Source organism: Nicotiana tabacum, chromosome 3 (genome assembly GCF_000715075.1).
Source record: "Nicotiana tabacum cultivar K326 chromosome 3, ASM71507v2, whole genome shotgun sequence".
Taxonomy (NCBI): domain Eukaryota; kingdom Viridiplantae; phylum Streptophyta; class Magnoliopsida; order Solanales; family Solanaceae; genus Nicotiana; species Nicotiana tabacum.
The window spans coordinates 209,517,257-209,528,075 of NC_134082.1; the positions used below are offsets into that span (position 1 = coordinate 209,517,257).

Genomic DNA, 10,819 nt, shown 5'->3' on the forward strand with positions numbered 1-10,819 from the left:
GCGTCTGCTAAGCCGGTTGTTCTGTTTCTTTAACTTGTTTTTTATTTTATTTTTCAGATTTCACTTACCGCTTTTTGGATGGTTGTTTATGTATTATATTATTACTTTAAATATAATATTTATTTTAATTGTTACTCAAACAAGTTAGTTATATATATACACAAGTGTAAGAATTATTATGTTAACAAGTTTTTTTTTTTTAATGAAGTTGGTGTTCGGACGGCTTGCGCACTTGACTAACTTGTCTATGTGAATACCTTGTCTAAGGTATTTTTTTAATTCTACATGTGTATTGCTAAAAAAATTGTAGCGAATAACTTTGTCTATCATGACTTAGACAAATAAGAAAATATAACATAGCGCTTTTATCTCCACGGAAAATTGAATCAGAGATCTAATGATTCTCCACTCACTTCTTTGATTATTAGGCTAATCCTAAGAGCGTTTTAATTATATATCTTATTTTTCAAATTAGTACTTTACCTAATATAAATAATTACTTATAATTATCTTTCAAGAGTAGATTTTAAGAACTTTTGTGTATAAAAGTTAGAATTCAATTGGTAAATAGTAGCGGGGAAAGATTAATAAGAAGGTGCAATTATGCACGTGCAATTTTTAACTAACTATACTAATCTTATTGTAACAACCAAACTGCAAAATCAATCTCAAGAATAATGTTTGTTTTCTTCTCTTTTCGTTTCTCGCGTTTTTCTTCCTTTTTCTTTTTCTCTTTTTGTTTGTTTCTCTAATTGTCTTTGAGAAGATTGTATAAAAGTTGTAATCCCATTGGGGTTAGGTAATTTGAGACTAAAAAAATATGGTATACTTGTCCTTTTTCCTAATCATCACGTTTTGTCAAGAAAGAATAAGCAAGCTTGGCATGTCGACTCAACTTTTAGTCATTTCTTAATGTTGAGTTTGATGTTCCAAGATGCAATGCGTCCTCTCTACTCAACTAAAAAATTCACATTTATCCAAAAATTCTACATGTTACAGCATAATTACATAAGACTTTAAGTTTGATGAACTAACAATAGGAAAAATATCAACACAATCATAAGGTAAAAATGGTAACATATAAATCCTTAACATTAATAGTAACATGGTAAAAATAATAACTAACATGCTATCATAGATTAAAGTGGTGTATATAATTTATAATCAACGTGATGGAAAAAATAGTCTTTTGGGCTTAGTACACTAAGAAAGAGTGTTAGCTAATAAGTTGGCTCATTAGACGGTCTAACCCTAAGTTTTAATGCAGTCTACATAAACACCACTATAAATGTTGGGAGACTGACTTGTTCATAAGGGAGGGTTGCTAGGGTTGGTACGTAGTTATCTGTATCCAAGAGGAATAATTAGGTTATGGAAACAAAGAAGTTCATCCGCGCAGCGCCTCCATAAAGCAAGTAAAGCAACCGGTTTAGGCCCCATATTTGTGGGGCCCCATTTTTTATCGCACCTAATAGACTCAGAGACGGATTCAGAACAGTGATTCACCGAAGCGACGAGACCTTGAAAGCTGCTTTTTCAAGTGTCAGTAGCGGATTTTAAGCTTATGGGTTCCTACAACAATCTCAAGTTAATCTAAATGATAATTGGATCAACGAACTGGGTTCCAAGTTAAATATTCTTATATTTTTAATAAATTTTTTAATACAAATACAGAGTTTATGCAAAAGTTACTGGGTTCACGGGAACCCGTATCCTTTTCTCTGGATCCGCCCCTGAATAGACTATGTATAAGTTTAAAAAAGAGTTCTGTAAAGTAAAAAAAATTTATTTCTTTCTAACAAATATAGAGAAGAAGGATTTGCAACTGCTATAATTTCTACTAAGGAAATTGCACTTAAAATGGATATCGAACCTGAATTTTGTAAGAAACGTGTGCTATATAGGAAGTAACAATTTGATGCAAATATTAATAATGAAATCCCAAAATCTTTCGAAGAGTCCTTTAGAGTTAATTACTTTTATACATAATAGACAAGGTTATTTTTTCACGTCACAATAGATTTGAACAATTCGAAGCATATGAAAATATTTTTAGTTTTCTATTTGACAATAAAAATTAAGATCACTAGATGTTGGAAATTTGAAAAACTATTGCCTTAATCTTGAATGTTCCTTAAAGCATAATAGTCAATTCGATATTGATGGTTTAGATTTATTTTCTGAATTAAAAATATTAAGAAAAATAGTACAATTAGAAGATAACAGTTTAATTGATACACTTAATCAAATAAAAAGATTTAATTCTTTTCCAAATGCCTAAATTGCTTATGGAATAATGCTCATAACTCAAGTTACCGTTGCTTCAGCGGGAAAAAGTTTTCAAACTTAAAATTGATAAAATCTTATATAAGAACAACAATATCACAAGAAAGGTTAAGTGGATTCCTTATATTGTCAATTGAGAAATACTAAGAAAATTAAATAACTATGTATCTAAAAAATACTAAAAAAAAAATAGACTTCAAATCAATTTAAAAAAAATTAAAAAGTTAAGGTCCCTCATAAATTTTGGCTTTAGGCCACAAAATTCGTCGGGCCACCCCTGGATACAAGTTGTTGTTGTTGTAAATACGCTTGTGTAAAGAAAAAACCTGTAAGTCTTGTACTATTTATACTGTATCGTTTTGATGTATACAATGTTTGGATAGATTGTCTTGTTTGTTGTTGTTCCATGATGTCATGCACCAATAATATATGAAAAATAAACTTGTAATATTATAAAATAAAATAAAAAGTAAGGTGATAAAATAGATTTATTTAATAATAAGTAAGGGCAAGATGAGAGAAAAAAATTAGATAACGACGCGATCACACCAAATCTCATTCCATAAAGTGGTACTTTTTATCGTTACGTAGCGACGGATTTAACAATATGATACAACAAAATTTAAGTAACAAATCAAACAAGCATTGTATTTAAAATAACAATACAACCATCCAAACAAGTTGTACTATACGACGATACATTATAAAACGATACATAACAACTATCCAAACAAGCTGAAACTAGCGTATACATGTTTTACTACATCCGTAAGTCTCCTAAACTAGCGTATACATGTTTTAATACACAACGCGAAAAGTAATCATCTTTCACAGAGTATATGTGTACCTGATAAATGTAGTTGTATAAGCAAGACAGTAGACAAATTGTTAACCTCATATTTTCAGCTCTTTATTCAATACATGCAGCTCTAAGCTCAGTATTCAGTATACTTTTTCGTGGTATTGCATTGTACAAAGCAAAATTCATGTACCAGCACAACATTTACAGTTTTCACATTTGAAATACAAAAGTAAGAATGAAGAAAAAAAAGCATATGCTACAGTTCTATCCTTTAAATAGAAAAGGAAAGAACAAATTATACATGGTAAATCATTCCAACCTCCAAAGTTGAAGCACGAGGGAAGCTCAATGCATATGTTGGCCCGCGACAATTCCTTCTCAAAAAGTCATATCCTATGTCAACCACCAGTTTTTTTATCAAACTTGAACCTCTCTTTGCTCTTACATAACAATGTCCAAGGATAAACGCCATGCCTGCTTCCCGCGCTTCCATCAGTTCTTGCAACTCTGCACGAACGCTTAAATCCATTTGTGGACTCTCTGGCACCAGAAATCTCACTCTCTTTCTTGGTACTTCTGGGGAACTGATCTCAATCATTTCTGTATCTTTAGTGTCTATGTCCTCGCACATTGTTACTCCATCAACATGTGTTGAAGTTGTTCCAATAACTGTCAGTTTCTCGTTGTCGTCTATACCTTCAGCAGCTTCAAAACTCTGTGCTGGTCCCTCTGAGCGGATGAATTCAGCTATGCTACAAACTAGATCTTTTTCAAACTCTACGTCGTCCATGTGAATATCTCGATAACCATATCGTGCTATACATCTGTAGACGCGGTACTCTTTTGGTCCAATTCTTCCCACCAAGAACCTTTCTTCAGGTCTCACGTGAGGTACTGGTACGGACTTGACACAAAGGAAAACAAGAACCTGGTGGAAAGCAGGTAGGTTGGTGACGAAATGTGAGAAAATTGCTGGAATTCCTGAAACAAGCTCGGTGTGGATGAGGCCAATGCCACGGACCCGTGTAATACCCAGGTTGGGACTCAAGGTGAGCAGCCAGTTGATGGGAATTTTGTTTTCAACATCAAACTCGTACTTTTTCAGGGTGCCATAATGCCAACTGTACATGACGACTAGAAATATCAAAGAGAGAACAATCGGTACCCAGGCCCCTTCGAGGAACTTGATTAGGGAAGCTGAAAAGTAGAGGGCTTCAATGGAACCAAAGAAGAATATAAAGCAAATGGCAAGTAACACGTTTTTGTGCCAGCAGAGGACAATGACTAGAGACATAAAGCACGTAGTGACCAGCATAACAGTTATAACTGCCAGACCTGCAAGAGAAAAAGGTTGCACTGTAACAAATACGCGTAGTGATTTCAAACAAAATTTAGTCCTACACTTTCTCAGCCTTTTGGCTAAGATCGAGGGAATTTCAATAAATTCAGTTTACATTTAAAACTGTTCAATTGCCTGATGCACAAAATGATAACTGCAAGTTGCGATTATCTGGTGAATATTTATTTTGGTACACCTAAAGTTCAATTGTAGTCTGTCTATAACATTTTCTATGAGGTTGAGAGTTAATTAACTTCCTCTCAGTATCAGAAATAACACGTGCACATTTGGAAGATCGTCTTTTTACATTATGTGGCTTGCAACTTATCCTTGCATTTTTCCCTATTAATAGTAAAGTATAACTAATCAAGAGGTTATATTATTATAATAAACTACCAAGATCAATTTGAGATCAGAAAATATCAGGAAAAATGAATTTTCTATTCTACCCACTGATGTGTTAAAAGAGAGTTATGTTCCAATCAGAAAAGAAAAGGAGGAATATGTAATAAAACGTGAAACTTAATCAGGCTTTTATATAACAGACTCAGAATCCTTTAGTGACTTCATGGACAATGCATATTATTTGGCTGTTAATGATACCTGATGCGTTGCTTATGTGTTTCGTGTCACGGAAGCCAATAGTAACTGCCAAGCATAGCAACATCAACGTCCAGTTTATCTCTGGAATGTAAATCTGGCCATGGATTTTGGACGATGTATGTACTATTTTGACCCTTGGGAAGCAACCCAAAGCAGAACATTGCTTGATTATAGAAAACGTCCCAGTGATGATGGCCTGGCTTCCAACCACTGCAGCAAGTATAGCAATAGCCAGAACAGGATACCGCAGTTTTTCTGGGACAATGATGAACATATAAATTAGTTGAAATGTTTAAACTAGATATACATGCTGCATTCAAATGCACGAAGAGAAAAAGGAAAGAAAAAAAGAGAGAATGTAGCGAAGAGAGGAGCAAAGTACTTACCAGGTACTGATACATAGAACCCGATGTGGTAATCACCTTGGATAACATGATGCTTGGAAAGATACGCAGCTTGTCCCATATAAGCAAGAATTAATGATGGGTAAACAACAAACGTAAAAGCTATCTGCAGAGAAGCAGCTCTTATTGGGACTTGGTTGAATTTGCAGTTGCCAACGTAAAGCATTTTAACTCCGTACCTCTACAAGGAACTTTATTCACATTGAACAAAACATCTGCAGATAATCTCAGTTTGACAATAAACACTCCAACACACATTAGCTCAGTATCTTACAAAATGTGTGGTACACATTTGACAGCTCTCATATGAAGCATAGTTCATCTCAGGATACTGCTCTCAAGCATGCCGAGGCAGCTTACTAAGCTAAGATGACTAGATTTGACCAATCTTTTTCGAGAAAGTAAAGCTGGAAAGACTTGAGAACATGAGTGAGTCAGTCCAAGGAAATTTTGGAAAATTTGAAGTGATCAAAAGCATCTAGATGTTATCCGACTTAGATTAGGAGAGCAGAGATTTGCAGGTATGACTACCTAGCATACATCTATTCAAGTTTTGCTAATTCCTCAGTCACCTTGCAATAAATTAAATGTTGTGCACCAGTTTGTCTATCAATGCTCCTCATTGCAGTATTTAACACAAGTTCAAGAAACTGATACAAAACCATTCAGTGCCAATATTTCTGGAATGGGCAAAAGGGAAAGAGTGCCAAACATACGAGGACAGAAGGAGTAATATGAAAGATGGGTCAAATAATTAAGAGTAGTAACTTTAAGTCACAGCTGAATGCTAATTCATTGTGTTCATTTAACCTAGTAAATACCAGTTACATGCTTGATTGAACAGTCTCTATCTGAAAAGTTAGTCTTACAATAATAAGCTTCAAGAGTTGCATAACAAAATTACTTGAGTTATTTACCTGAATAGACAGCTGGGAAAAGTGTCCAAGATCAGCAAACATAGCTTCTGAACCTGAAAGTTGGACAAGCAAAGAGAGTATAAAATTAACTAGGAAGAAAGAAGGCCCATCCACTGTTAAAAGAATAGGTCATATGCCAAGAAATGTCAAATTCCCACCAAAAATATCAAGAGAACAAATTTCACATAAAGGAATGCCGTACCTGTTATACATAATAAAATCCCACCCAGGGACATCCATCCTCCTCTTTGGGTCTTCTTTAAGAATTTGTACATGTAGTATGGAGATAATGCTTGATAAACATGAGGGTTCCAGTGGAAGATGTTGTACAGCCCAATTGCACTAATGCAAAAAAGCCATGTAATCACAATAGGTGCAAATAGAAATCCTATTCGATGTGTCCCATAGTGCTGGAGAAAAAATAAGAACACAAGTATCACACAAGCAACTGGAACTTCTACATCTGCAGGGTAAAGAAATAATTCAGCACATTATTCATTAGTTCCACAGTTGTTGTTTCTTGTTTCAACAAAAAAATAAGGATCTCGTGTTAATATGATATGAGGACAATACTAACTAATGACATCATCTTAACAGGCAAAACTAGAATTCAGCAATTATAGAAACAAAATAAGTTAGCTTCTGACTTGCATAATTTCAAAAGTTAACCAGAAAAATCATGTAAACTCCGAACAAGTTAAGAAAACATCACAATTGTATCAGATATTACAGAGAACTACCTGCTGTTTCACTTCGCAAGTAAATTATTAAAGGCAAGGAAACAGGCAGACTTTTCACCTTTGGTTCGCTCATGGACTATTGATTTTCTGTAAATCATTTAACTATCATAGAGGAATATAAGTAACCTCAGAAGGATGTAGTATGACAGAAAGTTGGAATTTCATCCATACAATTGAATGGAACTATTCTGGAAATTATATGTCTGGTTTGAACCACATTCTCAGACTACTTCCAATACAGAAATCCATAAGTTATGGGTATGAGTCCATCTTCGAGTAAACTTTTCAACTTACGAGCCATAGGCAATATTTATATGAATATTAAGATTTCTTAGCTTATTTTCCAAACAATTCCATAGATTGGTTAACATTATGCTGTCAAAGGGATATACTCAATCATTTAGGTAAATATTTTCTAGAGGACATTCATTATCATAATCCACAATGGTTAATTGTATCAATAAAGGTTGATGGACTTGATTCAAGCCTTGTGCATGTGAACTTAGCCTGGTATTTAAATGGAGAAAGGTATAGGGGCGGGCACATTATCCCCGAGTTTCGAAGGCTATGGTTGGTCCTATAGGTTGGACCAGAGAGAATTTTCTCGGTCATCAAAAAAAATCTTTTCCTGTGTTAGAATGTCAGAATGGTAGATTGGATAAATTATCCAAACCAGAAGTCAGACGAAAGTATAATGTATATATTGGATAAACTATCTCTAAAAGCTCACAGGTGTAAGAAAACTTGTCTAATGCATTCTCCCAATATATTTTCTTATTTTCTCACATTATATATTATATCTCAGATATGCTTCGTGATACAAGAACAAACAGAGAGGGCACTTGTCTTTAAGGAGCTCCAAGAGACATTCATACTAGTGCCATATTTTCTTCCTTTCTATTTCAACAGAATAACCATTTTATTCATAATTTCCAGTAAGTTAAAACATTATCCACCACCTCTGCTTTACGAAATAAAAAAACTATGTTTCTAAAGTTGAAACCTCACTTTAAAAATTAGGATAACATCAATGTGGTCTATGGAGAAAGCACCTAACTTTATTTCTTTATTGATGTTGATATGACTTTGATTACCATATACATTTTGTCTTAATTTAGTATTAAGGGACCCACAATAATGCATCTTCATTAAATATTGGTAACCTCTCCATGTCACAAATTGCACGACCATTAGAAAAAGTTTCCAGAAAAGTGAACCAACTTATTATATTAAATACTCAAGTCTTGTTACATCTAGCCCAAACACATCTGAATAAAGTAGGCATAAATCAAAATATAATAAGTTAGAGAAATCAAGAAAAACTAAAGATAATCACTTGAGATCAGCCATAAGGAACTGATCTCTATCTACCCCAACAGTTCATTATGAAACTATTTCAAATTATTATCTTCCCCATTTCCCACCCGTAGGATTATACGGTATGTTGTTGTTGTATCTTCTCGCCTCGGCCATAAACACTCACTGGTTCTTTTCATTGATCAGCCGGCTAGGGTATCAGAATATCATCTATTATTATTCTTTGGCATAACAAGGATGAAAATCTATTAACATAATGGAATAAAGCTGTAAAATAAAATAGATATAACTTTTGATTCCTCATCTTATTCAACAAAGGGGTACGGGCAAGGGGCCATAAGGGAACAATAAATCTGCCAAAAAAATTTGGACTCACATTGGTGATGATGCTTTGCCATTGAAAGTTCAAGTCCAGAGACAGCAGAGAATACTGCAGATTCAATGCACCATAAATTAAATAAAATAGGAAAGGATTAATTTATCAGCATCACAACATCTCCAATCTGGCAGATAAACCAAGTCTAACACGGATCATACACAAAGGCGGATTCAGAAACTAAATTCAATGAGTTCAACCTTTATAACACGGATTCAGAACTTGATATATATTGAAACTTCAGTAATTTTTACATATATGCTCCGCGTAGAAAATACCTGAGATTGCAGGGGTAAGGACTCCATCACCAATAACCATACAAGTCCCAATCAAAGCTAAAATGAGCAAAATTTTCTTCAAAAATCTGTGTTTCTCAAGAGTTGATTTCAAGCTCATTCCAATCCTATCAGCTGACAATTTTCTATCATTCTTGTACTCATATAAATCCTCATCAGCCAATTGACCATTAGGCAAAGTACTAACACGGGCATGACGGCACAATAAGGAATACAAAGCAAAAGTCCCACCTTCACCATTATCATCAGCTCGTAATACTATGAACACATATTTAAGCAATGGAATAAGAGTTAATGTCCAAAACACAAATGATAAAACTCCAAATATCTCCTCATTAGACTCTGAATGATGAATATCCTCTGCAAATGTGCTCTTGTATACATATAAAGGTGAAGTACTCAAATCTCCATACACCACACCTAAACTCTGATAAGCTAAGGCTAAAACTGTCCTCCAAGATTCTTTCTGCAACAAAATTGGAATATCAAAAATGACTCAAAAGCTCAATTTTTTCAAACATGGGTAACATAATATTGCCAAAAATCTAACCTTTATTGGATTTTCACGACCCCAACTTTCAATATCCATTACTAGACTAATCAAGAACTTGAAAAAAAGCTCATACTTGGCAAAATCTTGAAATGGCTAGTGGTTGAGCAGCACTGCCTTTAGTTGAAGATATTGCAACAAAAATCCAAGAATTATAAAGCTTTGGCCTTATGAGTGGACTGAGAAATTGAGCGACCCACAGGAAAGAACATTTAAGGGACAGACACAAAACACCATGAGGAAAAAACAAAGATGAAAAAAAAAGGTTGGTGGAAATTGGAGCTAAGCTGTTTTTTGTTAAATAGAAAAATGATGACAAAAATATAGGAGCACACCTTTTGGTTCACCTTAAATAATGACACTAATCCCTGTAAGAAAGGGCATTATCACATACCTAAAACAAAATTATGGAATAGAAAATTTTCAACTTTATATGACAAGAACCCAAATATATACGTGCAGATGCACTAAAACAAGAAATGTGTGAGGTTTTGTTTCTTGGCTGGAGGTTCTGGTAATGGAGTAGTGGAATATTTTGAGTGGGTGGGGTGGGTATGAAATTCACCAGTAACACGTAAGCTACAGAGGCAACTGAGTTTTGGGGTGGGGGGTGGGGGTGGGGGTGGGGGTAAGGGGAGTGAGTTTTTGTCAGTGAATGAATGTATTGACTGCAGGCCACCAACTTAGCTGATATTCTGACATATCGCAGTCCCCATTGAAAGCAACGGTTTATTTGCACCACAAGCGTTTTAATGGAATAGTAAATGTTAAGTCCTCTTAATTAAAGATTTCGGTTAATGAAATACTCCTTTCGGTCCATAATAACTTATCAATTTATTTTTTTATTTTGGTCCAAAATAAGTATTTATTTATATAATCAAGAAAAAATTTAATTTATTTTTCTAAAATTACCTGTATGTATATATCCTAAAAATCATTTACTCCTCATATTTGAGAAGATGAGTGTTATTATAACATGATGCAACATTTAATGAAAGGTAGTTTAATCGCACTAACTATTTTCGTCTAGAATTTAAAATTTCCTTAATGAGTGTGCCCAAAGTAAATTGGTCACTTATTATGAACCAGAGGAAGTAGTAAAATCTAACTCTCTCTGTTTTAATTAAATATTTCGAGTTCCAGTCCTCATACTAAAATTAGCAAATCAGAATCTTTTTACTTAAATTTC

The 10,819-nt window shown here is 34.1% G+C and overlaps 1 protein-coding gene across 2 annotated transcripts; it reads right to left on the minus strand.

Annotated features, from left to right (window-relative positions):
- Positions 1 to 3,165: 3,165 nt before the first annotated feature.
- Positions 3,166 to 10,311, minus strand: LOC107801173 (potassium transporter 8-like). Of its 2 annotated transcripts, none has more exons than XM_075250518.1 (8): positions 9,631 to 10,311; positions 9,063 to 9,546; positions 8,785 to 8,838; positions 6,554 to 6,814; positions 6,352 to 6,404; positions 5,417 to 5,615; positions 5,031 to 5,285; positions 3,166 to 4,423 (listed from the first exon to the last, which is right to left on the minus strand). In XM_075250518.1, the coding sequence occupies exons 1-8, from the start codon at positions 9,667 to 9,669 to the stop codon at positions 3,384 to 3,386; spliced, it is 2,385 nt and encodes a 794-aa protein (XP_075106619.1). In that variant the 5' UTR covers positions 9,670 to 10,311; the 3' UTR covers positions 3,166 to 3,383. The 2 variants fall into 2 exon arrangements, with proteins under 2 accessions (XP_075106619.1, XP_075106620.1); XM_075250519.1 differs by having other exon boundaries at positions 5,417 to 5,540; positions 9,631 to 10,302.
- Positions 10,312 to 10,819: the final 508 nt, after the last annotated feature.

What these genes read in the sequence shown, in the direction of transcription:
- LOC107801173 (XM_075250518.1), bottom strand. Translation starts at nt 9,669, where the DNA reads ATGGATATTGAAAGTTGGGGTCGTGAAAATCCAATAAAG. An exon ending in TTTCCCAGCTGTCTATTCAG is followed by an intron (nt 5,616 to 6,351) that starts GTAAATAACTCA and finishes AGTTCCTTGTAG; the next exon opens with AGGTACGGAGTTAAAATGCT. An exon ending in ACACATAAGCAACGCATCAG is followed by an intron (nt 4,424 to 5,030) that starts GTATCATTAACA and finishes TTTCTCTTGCAG; the next exon opens with GTCTGGCAGTTATAACTGTT.